This window comes from Phyllobates terribilis, unplaced genomic scaffold, assembly GCF_046119375.1.
Source record: "Phyllobates terribilis strain yellow unplaced genomic scaffold, ASM4611937v1 Scaffold_4__5_contigs__length_816908805, whole genome shotgun sequence".
Classification (NCBI taxonomy): Eukaryota; Metazoa; Chordata; class Amphibia; order Anura; family Dendrobatidae; genus Phyllobates; species Phyllobates terribilis.
The window spans coordinates 405650312-405668312 of NW_027362764.1; the positions used below are offsets into that span (position 1 = coordinate 405650312).

General features: G+C 43.9%; 1 protein-coding gene across 1 annotated transcript in view; it reads left to right on the forward strand.

The window, feature by feature from the left end:
* LOC141265457 (dynein axonemal heavy chain 5-like) overlaps nt 1-18001 on the forward strand; it is a 526560-nt gene that overhangs the window by 249983 nt on the left and 258576 nt on the right. Inside the window, exons 43-45 of the mRNA XM_073678599.1 lie at nt 2615-2802; nt 4064-4258; nt 5386-5520. Coding sequence (XP_073534700.1) covers nt 2615-2802; nt 4064-4258; nt 5386-5520 — 518 coding nt within the window. The remainder of the gene's footprint in view (nt 1-2614; nt 2803-4063; nt 4259-5385; nt 5521-18001) is intronic.

Genomic DNA, 18001 nt, shown 5'->3' on the forward strand with positions numbered 1-18001 from the left:
CCCCAAACCCTAAATATTACTTACTCAAAGGCGAAATCAACAGTAGTATAAGAACTGTGACAAACATTTGCCACAAGCAGTTTGAATACTCTCTATAATGTCTTATATTTTTAAAAGAATGTTTCTACCCTGGAAAATTGCTATGGGTTAAAAGAGATTAACAATAAGCGGCACGCAAAGTGTCAGTGCTGTTATCATCACCAACCAACTGTGATCTAAGGGCAAACGTAGGAGTAAGTGTTCAATATGCCTGCACTACTTTTGGGTAAAGGTAGCATTACACAGGACCCATTTAATTGAATGGCTTGTCTGTATGATGCAAGAAAGGACAAGTCCTCCAGAAATAGAATGAGACACTCTGTAACCGATTTTTTTTTGTCTAACCAACCAATGAGAATCCTAAGCATGGGACCCCATTTCTTAAATCTAATTTTACAAATTGAATATTTGAAATTAAAGGTGTATTCCCATCTCCAAGATCCTATCCTAATGTGGTAGGTGTAATAATAATAATATTAGCAAATACCTCCAATAAGAAATGTAGTATAGTTTTTCTGATTCGCTATGTCTCTTTCCTCATGTGCAGCCATTGCAGGACCTTAGGTATCCATGGTTACGACCACTGATATAGTGCCAGTTAGCTAGTTGCTAGTGGTCATAACCATGGATACCTAAGGTCCTGCAATGCCTGCACATGAGGTAAGTGACATAGCGAATTAGAAAAACTATACTACATTTCTAATTGGAGATACTGTATTTGCTAATATTATTATTATCATTACACCTACTACATATTGGGATATGATCTTCGAGATGGGAATACCCCTTTAAGTTTTTTAAACAACACAAATTGGAGACTTGTTGGAGACCTCTTGTGCATGGTCACTGGCAGACATTGAGGTAGGATTTCTGCTTGAAATGTTAATAATGCAATTGCTTGGAAACCTCTGCAGAGTATACATAGACTTTTCCAGTCGAATTTTAAGTGCACACTACAGTGGAAGCAGCCAGCAGTTTAAGTGACTAATATTGCTAAATAATTCAGTGGCCAGTGCCCCATTTAAATACAGAGTGTAATATTCAAATGCATGCTCAGAGTTCTGTGCAGATATATTGGACGTGATTAGCCAGTAGCACAGATATATAATTGTACTATCTAATTCAGGTGTCGCTTCTTGTATTTTCTATTTCCATCAATAACTTGACTGTAACCTACTAAGATAGAATGGGTCTCCCCTAGTATCACAAGGGTTAACTCGTGTCTGCGATCATTCGTTAATTCATTGCTATCTGAATCTTAATGTAAGAAAAGTAGAATGTGTCTGAATAAAGGTATTTAAAAGCTTAAGTGAAGAACTGAATGGAAAAGCATTTCCACCTTATAAGAGAAAGCGGAGAATGTCCAAGGTCATGTTATCATGAAAATGCATCCCCAAGAGAAGTCTGTGCAAGGAACACCTCGCATTATACGCTCTTCTATACTGACAAAATCTTGGTTGTTAAATGTGATGGCGATAAGATTTGTCACACAGCACACAGAATTAATGGGCTTGATACTACTCAGAAATTGCTTTGTCTAGACATATATGCAGTTAAATAAAGAAAAAAATGGAATATATGTAAAGACCTATATATCCTCATCAAATTACAAGTTCTCAGCATAAAAATCCCTAATTTTACAGTGACCCACGACGGGAAGGGAACCTGTCATCAGGTTTTATACCCCAAACTCATGGCATATATGTAAAGGTGTTATAATGCTGATTACATACTTACCTTGCTTGTATAAAGACATTTTGACATTTTCGAGAACTCAAACATATGACAATACTTTCTGCCGCCTCTTTCCCTATTCCCCACCCATCGCCTCCCTCCTGTCTGACTGACAGGTCACTCTTATTTCAGTGTAGATGAGGAGTATTGTTAGATACAGCTCACCGTTGCTTGATGTGCATGCGTTGACCCAGCCTGTAGATGATAAGTGTCAGAGCATGGACAAAGCTAGGGAGGCTCCAGACATACCCAATACTCGCTTGACGTCCATCACACTGTGGTTTAAAATCCAGTAATATTTATTGTAAGTCCGTTACAATACAGAAGGCACAGAAGAGTTTTCTGACGCGTTTCATAGATCTACGAAGCTGGATTAATTTGAAATGTGTCAGAAAAACTCCTCTGTTCCTTCTAAATTTGAAAGGATTTACAATAAAGATTATTGGATCTTATTTCAGGGACCTACTTTCCCTACTTAGATCTTTCACCAGCACTTTCAATGATTTACTGGGCATGCACCGCCCCAGGCACTGATGGCACTGGCGGGAAAGCAGGTCACTGGAATAAGAGTGACCTATCAGTCAGATCCTGGAGGCAGGCAGCTGGTGAGGAATAGGGAGAGAGACAGCTGAGCTGCAAGTGCATTGTCCCCACACTGAAGCACTTGCATCTTTTTAGAGTACAATTTCAATGTTGGATTTCTCTAAAGAGTCAAAACAGCTTTCTACAAGCAAGGTAAGGATTTGATTAGGATTAAAGCACATTTATGTAAGTTTTATTTTATTCTTTTCAGTTATAGAATTAATCAGTTTCTTATGATGTAAACACTTTTTTGGCACAGGCTTGGCACAGTCAGGAGCTTGGGGATGTTTCGATGAATTCAATCGCATTGAGCTCCCTGTACTGTCCGTGGCTGCACAACAAATTTATATAGTCTTGCAATGTAAGAAGAACAAGAAAAGCCAATTCATATTTACAGATGGGGATGTTGTGGACATGGATCGAGAATTTGGAATATTTTTAACTATGGTAAGTTCATGTTCACTTAAATGTCTTATTAATGTAATGATTAATACAATAAATGTATTAAAAGGGTTGTCCCATAAATGAAACATATCACCTGTCCACATGATCGTTGAAAAATATGTATCATAGCTGAGGGTTTAACTACCGATCACAAAAACTGGCTTCTCAAAGTCGTCTGTGTGAAGGGAGTGGTAGTAAGTGTAGCTGGGGGTCCAACCACTGGGACCCCCACAATCCATCCTGTGTGAATGGAGCAGTCATCGATCAGGTGCACTTCTTCACTCATTCTTATGGGACCGGCCAAGCTTAGGGCTTAATTAACTCTGGCGGTCCCATTAAGAATGAATGGAATTGGAAATGCGCATCATCGACCACCTGGTGCTCTTCATAGCCCGTGTTCTCGGGATTGATGTCGGACCCCCAGCAATCGAGAAGTTATCCCCATCCTATGAATAGGAGATAAATTCGAAAATTAGAGAATACCCCTTTAATTAATACACAGACCACTGCTTTTTTTATTTTTTTATTGCGGACTACTGAATGAACATATGCTCATTTGCAGCAGGAGATGCAAAGGATAGTGATAGTGACTTAGAAGGATAGTTTAGTTCCTAAAAAGGTGACCATCTCATTTTATTGAATCCTACACATAGAGATGATGGTCACCTCGGATCACATAAGCTGATATGCAACTGTGTCCCGTTAATGTAACTTTATTGACACTTTTTATCGTGCTTGGAGCACCATGACGTGTTGCAAAGCTGAAAGCATATTTCCAGTGGTAGCTTTGAGAATGCTAAACTCCATACTTGGCTGAATGGTCTTTGAATTCTCCTAGGATAACCTCATGACCTTCCAACATGAAGTAGAGAGGAACTTGCACAGCTGCAGGTGCCCAAAAGCTACTGTTGGCCTGGCTCCGTAGGTTAGTTATTATTAGCAGACAGCTACAGGGAAAAGGGCTACAGTCCTGCCGAATTGTTCTCTGGCATTACTTGGTGCCAGCTGTTTTGCAACCAACAGTGCCAGTGAGTGCCAGTAGAGAGAAGATACAATTGTTATTCCCACCAAGCTGAATTTTCCATGTTTCTTTAATTTTTTTTGAAGAATGATAGAACACTGACAATTACCAATATTATTTGTATTCTTTTGCTTGCATTATATAACTATGCCTTTTAAAGATACCGTATAGAAACAATTTACCACAATTCGCTGACACATATTTATTTATATAAATACTTGGTATCACCTTTACTTCCTTAAGAACCCAGGTTATGCGGGACGTCAAGAGCTGCCTGAAAATCTGAAAGTTCAGTTCCGTACAGTGGCCATGATGGTACCAGACCGTGCTATTATCATGAGGGTAAAGCTTGCCAGTGCTGGCTTCCGAGACAACCAAATCCTAAGCCGTAAATTCTACACCTTGTACAAGTTGTGTGAGGAACAGTTATCTAAGCAGGTAGGTTGGTCAGTATGGGGAACATGATGAGTTCTTTGAGCTTTGAGACCAGTTGATCTCCAGTACTATCCAGACAGTTACAAATCCTCTTATCCTATATAACAATATACGTCTCTTAATAGATCAGACAGCATAGATATTGGTAGCTTGTACTTAAAGGCACACTGGTGTTTAATGGCAGACCTATCTTATACACTTTGGGCTGTTTCATGATGGTGTTTTTGCCAATTTTCTGGTATAAAACACCTTCAATGTTGCCTTTTTTTTGCGCAACACAAAGTTGTGCAAAACTTTTGGGTCTTTTGGCATTTTCACACAAGTTTCAGCCAGCACTGTCAAAGTGGGCGGAACAGGAGCAGGACGGGATATGGTAAAACTTGCCCAATAATTTCATGAAAATTTGTGGTATACTTTACTCCAAAATTGTTACTCCAGTTCCTGACTAGAGTAACAATTCTGACCTGACGGAGGCACACACCAGTTGTAAATGTGCCTAATGCATTAAGAATAGTGATGAGCGAGTATGTTCTGCTAACCTTTTTGCCGAGTATGCTCGGGCGAGCACCGAGTATTTATAGCTGCTCGGTGATATGTTTGAATCACTCCTGTCTGCATCATTTGCGACTGTTTGACAGCTTTAATACATGTGAGGAATGTCTATTTCTTACACATTCCTCACATGTATTAAAGCTGTCAAACATTCGCAAATCAAACATAACACCGAGCAGCTGTAACTACTCGGTGCTCGCCCGAGCATACTCGCCGAAAGGGTTAATAGAACATACTCGCTCAACACTAATTAAGAAGCATGAGACTGTTAATGAATTAGCCGCATCTTAATCCAGCACGTCCATAATTAAGACTCTACGTACTCTACCGAAGTCGCAGTGAATCAGGCCCATAGCGTTAATATTCATATAGCTGAAAACTTTAGCTAAAATACTGCCATCACCATGATTGTAATATTCTGCAAATAATGAAATGATTCATATTTGGGAAAGTAGTTAAAAAAGTAGTCAGTGTGCATAAAGATATGCACATGTAAATGAATTGGGGTACATATATGCATATATTTCCTCTTGTTTTTTCCATGCATGTATACACTGTGCATATTTTCATACTACTAGGTTCATTATGACTTTGGATTGCGGAATATTCTCTCTGTCCTTCGAACTCTGGGGGCAGTGAAAAGATCCAACCCTGATGAGCCAGAGAAGACTGTTGTAATGAGAGTTCTGCGTGACATGAACCTGTCAAAGCTGGTACGTTACCATGGGTTGGCTTATAGGTGCTTCTACAAATTGTGAGCCAGCCATTTCAAATGGCGTTGACATAGTAGGTGGCAGATTTTCAGAGAAATTGGATTTCCTATCACATTATATTATCTCCTATTTTTATATTATGTTATTCCTGTCCTTTGTGACATGTTGACACCAGAGAAGGAGATGATTTAAAACATGACAGATATTTAAATATATATTTTTAAATGTTTCTCTACAGTTTTTGAATAAATCATGGCCTCTCTATTATTCAATGTATTGTCCTGAGTATTTAGTAATTACTTTATAATAAGTTTTAGCAAGGCTAAATTTTCATTTATGCCTGTGCCTATGGATGGCCCTAGGGGAAAGGGTACCCGGTTCTTTTATTCCTGTCACACACATTTGCTGATCAGAATCTTAAATTGGCATTTTTGGGGGTTTTCTCTTCTGTTGCCATAAAACTTTAATTTAGCAACATATTGTTCTAGATCAGGAGGAGATGCTGAGCAAACTGATATACAGGTCAGTGTAAAAAAATTTAACTTCTTTTTTCAAATCCTTTCTCATTCTCAGCTTAGTAGTGAAGTGAGAGGTCTCATTTAAAGAGAATCTGTCGGCAGGTTTTTGCTACCCCATCTGAGAGCAGCATGATGTAAGGCAGAGACCCTGATTCTAGAGATGAATCACTTACTGGGCTACTTTATGTAGTTTTAATAAAATCACAATTTTATCTGCTGCAGGTCTAGCAATTCTCTGATGTGAGCTCTGTATAACCCTGCCCACACCAGTGATTGACAGCTTTCTGTATATACTGTGCATAAGCAGAAATCTGCCAATCAATGGTGAGGGTGGGGACATACGGGACTCATTAATATGGAGGTCTATATGGCAACAGGTTTTCTAGTTCTCTAGTGATAATCTGCTGCTGATAAATCAGTGATTTTATCAATACTACAGCAAGCGGCCCAATAAGTGACACATCACTGTAATTACGGTCTCTATATTATGTTGCTCTAAGATTAGGTAGCAAAAACCTACCTTTAATGATTCCCTTTAATGAGCAACGTTCTGCTTATTAGTTGCTGATTGGGACCACTCTTGGACTCCTAAGCCTAGAATGAGCAGGGATTTCAATGAATAACATAAAAAATGTACAGAATCTTTTCCCACAAAACTGTTCATCAGTGTTTAGCTTTTTCCGCTCCATAACATGCTGCTGGCCGAGCAGACTGAATGCTCAATGTGGCGGGTGGTCTGGTACCTAATCAAGCTGACCATGACGACACATGACTAGAGATGAGCGTTGTTCTACTCGAACTGTTCGCCAATCTCAAATTCGAGCTGTTTTGGGCGGTGTTCGAGCCGGTCGGCGAACACGAACAATTTGAGAAAAATTCGGCTGTTCGAGGTTATGTTCGATAACTGTTCGTGCACTAAAATCATAACTGGATTTTTTCTCAGAAATGATGAAAATTAATGTTAATACGCAGTTTGAGTGTACAGCGGGGCGGGGGGAGGGGCAGGGGATGGATCTCTGCAGGAACAATGAAGATCTCCATTTTTTTTTCTCTTTCCCGCATTTGCAGTGGGGAGGTGCAGTCTGTCAGCCTATCAGCAGCGCACACACGGAGCGAAGTGCTTTTTTTCACACAAGCAAGGGCATGTGTCATTGGCAGTGTATGTCACATGTCCTTGCCCTATAAGACCAAGCCATTTTCCCCGTCGCCACCATTTTCTCACTGCTGCAGCTGCGTGTTAGACGGCACCGCTGTTGCTGTGTGCGCTATACCTTGTTAATTTCAAACCAATTTTCGCACAAATATACAGATAGCTTGGGAGTAGGGAATAGTTGTGATTGCAGTCCTTTTAAGGACTAGGTTACAGCATTTCCTACGACTTTTATCAGGGAGGTCTGTGCTCTTAAATAGATAGATTGTGGGAGTAAAGACTAATTGTAATTGGAGTCCTTTTCAGGACTAGGTTACATGAGTTCCTATCAGTTTTTGCCAGGCAGGTCTGTGCCAGTGCTGTGCAAGTTTTTTTCACAGCATTTGGCTGAATCTAGCAAAGCTAATCCTTTTTGGCCTATTGCAGAGTGTGTTAGTCAGTGGAGTAGCCTATCTGTGTTGCAAGATATAACACCTGTGTATAGAATACCAATTTTTTTACTGCACCTAGTGAAGTAAAATCTTTTGGGCATAGCATCATTCTATTAGTCCATCTATACTGACCTCCATCAGGTTGCAAACTGAATATAATTTTTTTCTGCATCTAGCTCTGAAAAAATATTTGGGCTTCTAGCAGTGTGTGGGACTTGGTCTATTAGTCCATCTATACTGACCTCCATCAGGTTGCAAACTGAATATAATTTTTTTCTGCATCTAGCTCTGAAAAAATATTTGGGCTTCTAGCAGTGTGTGGGACTTGGTCTATTAGTCCATCTATACTGACCTCCATCAGGTTGCAAATTAAAAATAATTTTTTTCTTCATTTAGCTCTGAAAAAATATTTGGGCTTCTAGCGGTGTGTGGGACTTGGTCTATTAGTCCATCTATACTGACCTCCATCAGGTTGCAAATTAAAAATAATTTTTTTCTGCATCTAGCTCTGAAAAAATATTTGGGCTTCTAGCAGTGTGTGGGACTTGGTCTATTAGTCCATCTATACTGACCGCCATCAGGTTGCAAATTAAAAATAATTTTTTTCTGCATCTAGCTCTGAAAAAATATTTGGGCTTCTAGCAGTGTGTGGGACTTGGTCTATTAGTCCATCTATACTGACCTCCATCAGGTTGCAAATTAAAAATAATTTTTTTCTTCATTTAGCTCTGAAAAAATATTTGGGCTTCTAGCAGTGTGTGGGACTTGTTCTATTAGTCCTTCTATACTGACCTCCAGCAGGTTGCAAATTGAATATAATTTTTTTCTGCATCTAGCTCTGAAAAAATAGTTGGGCTTCTAGCGGTGTGTGGGACTTGGTCTATTAGTCCATCTATACTGACCTCCATCAGGTTGCAAATTAAAAATATTTTTTTTCTGCATCTAGCTCTGAAAAAATATTTGGGCTTCTAGCAGTGTGTGGGACTTGGTCTATTAGTCCATCTATACTGACCTCCATCAGGTTGCAAATTAAAAATAATTTTTTTCTGCATCTAGCTCTGAAAAAATATTTGGGCTTCTAGCGGTGTGTGGGACTTGGTCTATTAGTCCATCTATACTGACCTCCATCAGGTTGCAAATTAAAAATAATTTTTTTCTGCATCTAGCTCTGAAAAAATATTTGGGCTTCTAGCAGTGTGTGGGACTTGGTCTATTAGTCCATCTATACTGACCTCCATCAGGTTGCAAATTAAAAATAATTTTTTTCTGCATCTAGCTCTGAAAAAATATTTGGGCTTCTAGCGGTGTGTGGGACTTGGTCTATTAGTCCATCTATACTGACCTCCATCAGGTTGCAAATTAAAAATAATTTTTTTCTGCATCTAGCTCTGAAAAAATATTTGGGCTTCTAGCAGTGTGTGGGACTTGGTCTATTAGTCCATCTATACTGACCTCCATCAGGTTGCAAATTAAAAATAATTTTTTTCTTCATTTAGCTCTGAAAAAATATTTGGGCTTCTAGCAGTGTGTGGGACTTGTTCTATTAGTCCTTCTATACTGACCTCCAGCAGGTTGCAAATTGAATATAATTTTTTTCTGCATCTAGCTCTGAAAAAATAGTTGGGCTTCTAGCGGTGTGTGGGACTTGGTCTATTAGTCCATCTATACTGACCTCCATCAGGTTGCAAATTAAAAATAATTTTTTTCTGCATCTAGCTCTGAAAAAATATTTGGGCTTCTAGCAGTGTGTGGGACTTGGTCTATTAGTCCATCTATACTGACCTCCATCAGGTTGCAAATTAAAAATAATTTTTATCTGCATCTACAGTACCTCTGAAAAAATATTTGGGCTTCTAGCAGTGTGTGGGACTATTTGTATTAGTCCATCTATACTGACCTCCATCAGGTTGCAAATTCAAAATAATTTTTTTCTGCATCTAACCCAGCCAATAGTTTTGGCCTAATACCACAGTTTGGCCACTCAGCTCTGCTCGGTTACCATCCATTGTTTTTTTGTGCAAACAACTCCAGAGTTGTGAATTAGTTAACCACCAAAATGAGTGGAAAAAGGCCTGCTGCTGGTGGAAAGGGGAATAGGCGTGTTGGGAAGGGGAAAAAAGGTTGTGTCCGTGGGGTAGGTGTTAAAGCAACAGTAACATCTGCAGAAGAAAGACCATCTTCCAGCCAAACTAAAATGTCTACTTCTTTTAGCGGACAATGTGATAAGATCCCTTTCTTACGGCCACGCCAATCGCTACAAATTCCAGATGAGGCACAAAAACAGCAGGTGCTTCAACGGATATCAAGTGCTCCTTTAAGTGGGCTCTCCTCCACATCAACTTCAACATCACAAATACTCCAGTCCTCAAAGGTGTCACCCAAATCGCACTTGCTTCCTCACAGCTCCCTAATCTCCAGCTGCCCGTCTGAGTATGAGGTAGAACAGATGGTTGAGTCTGCAGAGCTGTTTACTCATACTATAGCCTGGGAATCAGAGGTCGACTCCAGCGCTTCTGTGAATCCAGACGAGGAAATGATCTGCACTGATGCCCAGAATCTTTATGAGTCGGATCCAGGACCAGACGCAGAAGGTTCTGACCATAATGTAGACCCTCATTCCCAAACTGTAACTCCTGTTGGTGGAGACAATGAGGAAGACGATGATAAGACTCAAATACCTGATTGGAGCGACAACTTTAGTTTTTTGTCAGGGCAGGAACAGGTTGGCTCTGAGGACGACGGGTGTGATAACGCACAGGGTGATGATGATGAGGTCGGAGATCCCACTTACTGTCAACCCACAGTCAGCCAAGAGATGAGGTCAGCAGAGGAGGTGGAGGAAGATGCTAGTGACGACGAGGTCAGGTTGCGCCTTCCTGGACAGAGACGTAGTACTGGAAGCACGTCAACAACTGCATCCTCAAACACAACTCTGCCTCTCACCACAAGTCGTGGTGGCTCTTCAGGTTGCATGGGTGCTAAGCCTTGCATAGCCTGGGCATTTTTTCAGATCGATAAAGATGACCCAACTCGTGTTATCTGTAACATTTGTCAGCAAAAGCTAAGTAGAGGCCAAAAAATACATAGTTTGAGTACTTCATGCATGAACCGGCACATGGACATGAAGCATAAGTTGCAGTGGGAAGCTCAGTGTGCTACAATGCGGCCTAGCCGGCCGGGCCAATCACCGTCTGCCATATCTTGTGCATCCGCGGCCTCTTCATCCTCTGTGACTGGGGGGACAGCAGTCACACCTGTTTTGGGGCGCAGACTTGCCACCTCTTTACCCGCAACAGCCAGCGTGATTGGCAGGTCATCATTTTCTTTGGAGGTGGTAACACCAGCTGGTGTTGAGCGCTGTCCGACATCGATAGCACCACCTTTGGATCAAGGCAACCTAACATGTCCGCCTGCATCTTCCTCACAGACCGGCAGTTTGCCGGGGACACCCTTATCAACCCCGTCTAAGCACAATAGCCAGCCCTCGGTCCCTCAGATGTGGACAAGTAAAAGACCATTTCCTCCTAGCCATGAGAAAGCTAAGAGGTTGAATTTCACCATCTGCAAGCTCTTGGCTACAGAAATGCTGCCTTTCCGCCTGGTGGACACAGAGGATTTTCGAGACCTTATGTCCGTCGCAGTGCCCCAGTACCAGATGCCCAGTCGGCACTACTTCTCAAAGAAAGGTGTGCCTGCGCTCCACCAGCATGTCGCACACAACATCACCGCTTCTTTGAGAAACTCTGTGTGTGACAGGGTGCATTTCACCACAGACACTTGGACGAGTAGGCATGGACAGGGGCGTTACATGTCGCTGACTGGGCACTGGGTAACTATGGTGACAGCAGGACAAGGGGCTGCTGTCCAAGTCTTGCCGTCCCCACGAGTTGTGCGTCAATCCTCTTTATGTCAAAGTTCCTCCACTGCTTCTGCCTCCTCAACCTCCTCTCGGTCTTCCACCTGCACCCAAAGCCTGTCTGGTCATGCCACAAGCTTTCTAACTGCGCAGAAGGGATCCTGCACACCTCCTTACTATGCTGGCAGTAGGGCTCAACGTCATCAGGCGGTTTTTACATTGAAATGTCTGGGAAATGTGAGTCACACAGCTGAGGAGTTGTGGTCAGCTCTGGAGAACCAATTTCATGAATGGTTGTCTCCACTGGACCTGAAACCAGGGAAGGCCGTGTGCGACAATGCTGCAAACCTGGGTGCGGCCCTTCGCCGGGGCAATGTCACACACGTGCCTTGTATGGCTCACGTGTTGAACCTGGTTGTCCAGCAATTTTTAGCCCACTATCCCAGACTAGATGGCCTTCTGCAGAGGGCACGGTCGCTGTGTGCTCACTTCCGCCGTTCGCATCCCGCAGCTCAGCGACTTACATCTCTACAGAAGTCGTTGGGCCTGCCACTTCACTGGCTAAAATGCGATGTGCCTACCCGGTGGAATTCAACTCTGCACATGTTGCAGCGACTGTGGCAGCACCGACAAGCCCTGGTGCAATACGTTCTGACGTATAGCCTGGGCCAACGAGATTCAGAGGTGGGGCAAATCACGCTGGAGGAGTGGTCTCAGATCAGGGACCTATGCACCCTTCTGCACAGTTTTGAAATGGCGACGAAGATGTTTAGTGCTGACGATGCCATTATCAGCATGACTATTCCGGTGATTTACATGCTGGAGCACATGTTAAACAGAATTCGGAGTCAGGTGGTGGCACAAGAGGAGGTGGAGGAAGTAGAGGAGGAGGAGTTGTATGCGGAAGGGCTAACATCTGCAAGGTCCAGACGGTCGGCAGCACCAAGGCGGCAGGCATGTGAGGGTGGGGGAGATGGTTTTACCAGGGCGCATGGTAGCAGCCAAACTAGTGAGGAAGGTGCAGGAGCCCAGGAAGAAGTGGAGGACGAACTGATGGAAGACTCATCAGATGAGGGAGACCTTGATCACATTTCTGTTGTGCGAGGTTGGGGGGAGAGGACAGAGGAAGGAAGCATGATTGTTACCTCGCCACCAACACAACAGGGACTTGGTGCTCCTGGATGCGCAACACACATGAGTGCCTTCTTGCTGCACTACCTGCAACATGACCCTCGAATTGTGAGAATTAGAAATAATCCTGACTACTGGGTTGCCACACTGTTAGATCCCCGGTACAAAAGTAAATTTGCAGAAATTATTCCTGCCATAGAAAGGGATGCACGCATGCAGGAGTATCAGCAGAGACTGTTGCAGAATCTTACATGTGCTTTTCCACAAAATACCAGTGGTGCACGTAGTGAATCTCACAGTTCCAACTTGCCAACCGTGGGACCGTCAAGTGTTCAGCACTCAAACCGTAACAGAACCACAGTATCTGCTGGTAACATCAATTTTGCGGAATCATTTCACCACTTTTTTAGCCCATCCTTTGCAAGGCCACAGGAGACAAGAAGTCTGACACATAGTCAACGCCTAGAGACGATGGTACAGGAGTATCTCCAAGTAAACATTGAAGCCACGACTGTGTCACTGGACCCTTGCTCTTTTTGGGCTTCCAATCTGGATAAATGGCCGGAGCTAGCCACTTACGCCTTGGAGATCTTGTCATGCCCCGCAGCCAGTGTTCTGTCTGAACGTGTGTTCAGCGCTGCTGGTGGTGTGCTGACAGATAAGCGCACGCGGCTCTCCACTGATAATGTAGACAGACTCACGTTCATAAAGATGAACAAATCATGGATCCGAAACGACTTTTCTACCCCTGTGTCATCCTGGGGAGAGTAAAAGCTTGATGATTGGTTAAAATCACCCTACCAACCATTTTAAGCTTTCAAATTACTAATCATGTTTATCTGTATCTTGACTGGAAAATAATTTGGGCTTTGTAGCAGTGTGCAGCACTGATCCTATTAGGCCATCTATACTAAAGCTTCACCAGATTTAAAATTAAAAATAATTTTTAGCTGCATCTAGCCCGGAAAATAATTTTGGGGCTCCGAGATGCGCAAGGCACATAAGTGCCTTCTTGCTGCACTACCTGCAGCATGACCCTCATATTGTCAGAATTCGAAGTAATCATGACTACTGGGTTGCCACACTCTTAGATCCCCCAAACTTTTCGATCAACCTTTTCATTTTAATAAAGACCAAAAAAATGGTCATTTTTGAAATTATAAGCATTAGCAGGTTGTTAGAAACTGAAATCAAACAGTTTTCAACTCAAAACTTTATTCTAGGTGATGTTACATTTTCACATAGGACCCCTTGTTCGAAAGGAGCTTCTGAACTCTCTCGTCCATTGAATTTGTCAGGTTTTGGATGGTTTCTGCTTCAATTGTTTTGCATGAGGACAGAATACCCTCCCAGAGCTGTTGCTTAGATGTGAACTGCCTCCCGCCATCATAGACACTCCTTTTAATGATGCTCCAAAGGTTCTGAATGGGGTAGAGGTCAGGGGAGCATGGGGGTCACACCATAAGTTTGTCCCCTTTTATGCCCATATCAGCCAGAGATGCAGATGTTTTATGTGCAGCATGAGATGGTGCATTATCATGCAGAAAAATGATCTTGCTGTGAAATACACGGTTCTTCTTCTTGAACCATGGCAGGAAGTGCTGTTTGAGAAAATCCACATACATTATGGAGTTCATCTTTAGCGCCTTCAGGGATCCTAAAGGGGCCGACAATCTCTCTCCCCATGATTCCAGCCCAAAACATTACTCCACCTCCTCCTTGTTGGCGCTGTAGCCGTGTTTGCGTGGGGTGTCCATCAACCAGCCATCCTCCACTCCATCCATCTGGACCATCGAGCGCTGCACGGCACTCATCCGTGAACAAAACAGTTTTGAAATCAGTCTTCATGTAATGTTTGGCCCACTGGAGCCGTTTCTGCTTGTGTGAAGTGGATAGAGGAGGTCGACAGGATGGCGCATGCACAGCTGCAAACCTCTGAAGGACCCTGCATCTTATTGTTCGGGGGACGTTGGAGGCACAAGCAGCTTCAAAAACTTGTCTGCTGCTATGACAAGGCTTTTTTGCCGCTGCTCTTTCAACCTGACGTAATTGCCTGTAGGAAAGAGTCCTCAATTTGCCCTTATCAGCACGCACACGTGTGTACTGTGAATCAGCTACATACTTCTTGATTGCCAAGACACTTCATCCTGATCATCGCACAATGTTGATTGTAGTCATGCCTTGACCTAAACACTCCACAATTTGTTGCTTCTCAGCAGCCGACACATCCTTTTTCTTTCCCATTTTGGCAGAAAATGTAGGCTGCTTAATAATGTGAGAGAGCCTTCTTAAGTAGTCTTGCCTTTCATTGGACACACCTGCCAAACTAATTAGCACAGGTGTCTGCAATTGCTTACAGTGATATAAAGAGCCCTGACACACATCACCATCAATGAGTTTAACTGACAAACAAACAAATTCTTCCCTTATCACTCCTAAACACTTTTTGTATAATAATTTGGAACGCAGTGTACATGTGCTTTTCCACAAAACACCAGTGGTTCACGTAGTGAATCTTACAGTTCTAACTTGCCAACCGTGGTCTGTATGGAGTTGTTCAATAAAGGGCCCAAAATTAAGATAACATAGATGGGAGAGGTCTCTATGAATAGGAATTCCTAAGTATTTGATACCCTGTGAGGGCCAGGCAAAGGGAAAGTTGGACTGGATGGAATCCTATATGGATTTGGGGAGGGAGACATCGAGGGCCTCAGACTTCGCTGCATTGATTTTAAAATTTTACCATGTAACAAAGTGATCTATTTCAGCCATAACAGCATGGATGGATATATGTGATTGAGTGATATATACTAGGACATCATCAGCAAATAGAGAGCACTTGTACTCGGTGCCTCCCACCTCAATCCACCTAATATTGGGGTTATGGCGAATTGATGAGAGCAGGTGCTCCGTCACTAGGATGTATAAGAGAGGGGACAGAGGACATCACTGCCTTGTCCCATTGGTGATTGTGGAAGGTGATGAAAATGTTCTGACGCACCCCCTGGGCCTTGGGACACCCGGAGCCGGACCCTTTTTGGTGGATGCTGGTGGTTGTAGTCTTCGTGGCGGCGACCCAGTTCCGTGGCTCAGGGCGGTCAAACCAGTGGCGGAACTATTTATGTGGTTTTCATGTTTAAATGTCCGACTACGCCACCCGTGGATTGCGGTCAGAGTGAACCGCCGCTACAGGGCAGACCACTGAGGCTGGTGTTGTGGGTGCAGCAGAGCGTAGCATAACTCCCCACGGGAGGAGTATAGCCTCAGGGCAGTGTATGCGGAGGATGGGGGTGATGGTGCAGGGCAGCAGCAGTAATGACACAGAGTCAGTGATGCAGTTCAGGGCCTTTACTCACAGTTCTTATTATCCAGACCACGTCTGCAGGTAACGGCTGCCCACGTCGTACTGTGCTCACCAGGTGAGGGGCTCAGACAACTCCCAGATAACTTTGGAGCACTTCACAGGACCCCCTTTGTGTGTCCTTTGTCTGGCCTTTCTTACCAACACTTCTGTCCGGCTGCCTCGGGCCTCCTCTTGGTAAACTTGGCGCCAGTTTCCCTGACCCTATGTGGTGCCTTCCTAGCGGGTGTAGCGAGGGGCTGCGCCACATAAAATGTCAGAGCCTCCGGTTTCTAGCTGAGGGTCGTTTCCTGCCTCCACTAGTTCGGGGACCGGTCTCCCCCTTTGGCCTGACCCCTCCACGCAGGTGGATTCGGGCGTGCGGTGGCGACTCGCCCGTCCGCACCCCTGGGATCCCTTCATTCCTCGTTCCTGGAGCCTTCTCCGCTCCTCTTCCTTCCTTCTCCCTCTTCCAGGCCTGGGCCTCTGTTACTAGGCCCGCCTCCGGAGCAGAGCTCATGCATAGCCCCTGCTCCCTGCCACTTCTGCTCAGACTTCTCTGCACTGAACTAAGATGGTGCCCACCTTTTATACTCCCTTCTCAATGCACCCAGGAACTGCTTCCTCCCTGCTCCTGCACTACAGGGTTCCCCTTCCTCAGTGTTCCCTCCCCCCACTCCAGCCAGGGACAGGGACTGTCGTGCCCATTTCAGGGGCATATTGGTCGCCCTGCCCCACGGCAATGTGGTGTAATGCATGCAGGTGTCGGGTCCTGATCCACACTCCATCCTTACCTGAGAGTGAGATATCACACCTCTGGGTGAGGTGCAATACGTCTGTAGCAACCGAGCCCTCAGGGTGCTACAGTTCCATTTATCTTCAGCCTAGGTGACGTATTGCGATACAGGGCCGTGATTTTGGCTATAAAAGGGTCCCCTAGACCCCTACCCCAAGCTTTTTAAGAGAATCATATATGGCGTGCCAGGAGACTCTATGGAATGCTTTCTCAGCATCCAACGAGAGTATCTAATTACAAATTTTTAACTGCATCTAGCCCAGGAAATACTTTGTGCCTAGTAGCAGTGTCTGCTAGTAAGCGGATTATCCCGGCTGTTAAGCAAGCTGCACCACCTGTAGTTTAGACACTTAATTTTTTCAAAGGAAATGCTTCGGGACCATGGGATACTTAGTGAAGAGCATCAGGAGGCACCCCAAGGCATAGGGGCTGGGACTGGCAGTAGGATGCCTTGCGGTGGACAGCCGAGCTCGATCCTTATAAAAGCTTTTTAACTGCAGCAGCTTTAGTGGACGCTACTGGAGCTGGAATTACCGCGGCTGCTGGCATGAGACTTGCCCTCCAATAGATCCTTGTAAATGGATTTAAAGTGTATTCATTCAAATTAGAGAGACAATTTAAATTAAAAAGCTTAGAGCTGCCTCCACCACAGGGGGGCTCGCTCGACCCACCAGCGGACAGGCACCAGTATTGGGAGAGGGGGGCTGGCCGTCAGGGTTCACCGCGGCTCTGGCACAAACCCGGCGACACGGAGGTGGCACGGGCAGGAGCGGACTGGCCGTGTCGGCTTCTCACTTTTTGGATTTTAGAAGGGCATGACATGCCTATATCTGTGTCTCCCCCTCCTTTTACTCCTCCACCTCTTTTATTTTCGCATGACTATATGTACTTGTCACTTTTCCATGTGTTAGTTATGTCTTCTGAGCAGTTTGTCAGCTTTTGGACACCTTTGAAGGTGTTTTCTATGTGTTTCTATGTGTTTTTGTTTGCCTGCCATTGGTTTTAACGGTGTTCGAAGGTGTTCGACGAACAGTTCGACGAACAGTTCGGCGAACACACGGGTGTTCGACGAACCGAACCGAACTCGAACACTACGGGGGTGGCTCAACACTACACATGACCTCTTACCACTTCTTTAATTATCACATTTATGTGACCGTATGAACTATGCTCGATATATCTGAATGTAAAAACAAATGTGCAGATTAGATTAGTTCTAAAAACGGCCTTACTACTCAATGCTTCATCTTTTTTTTTAC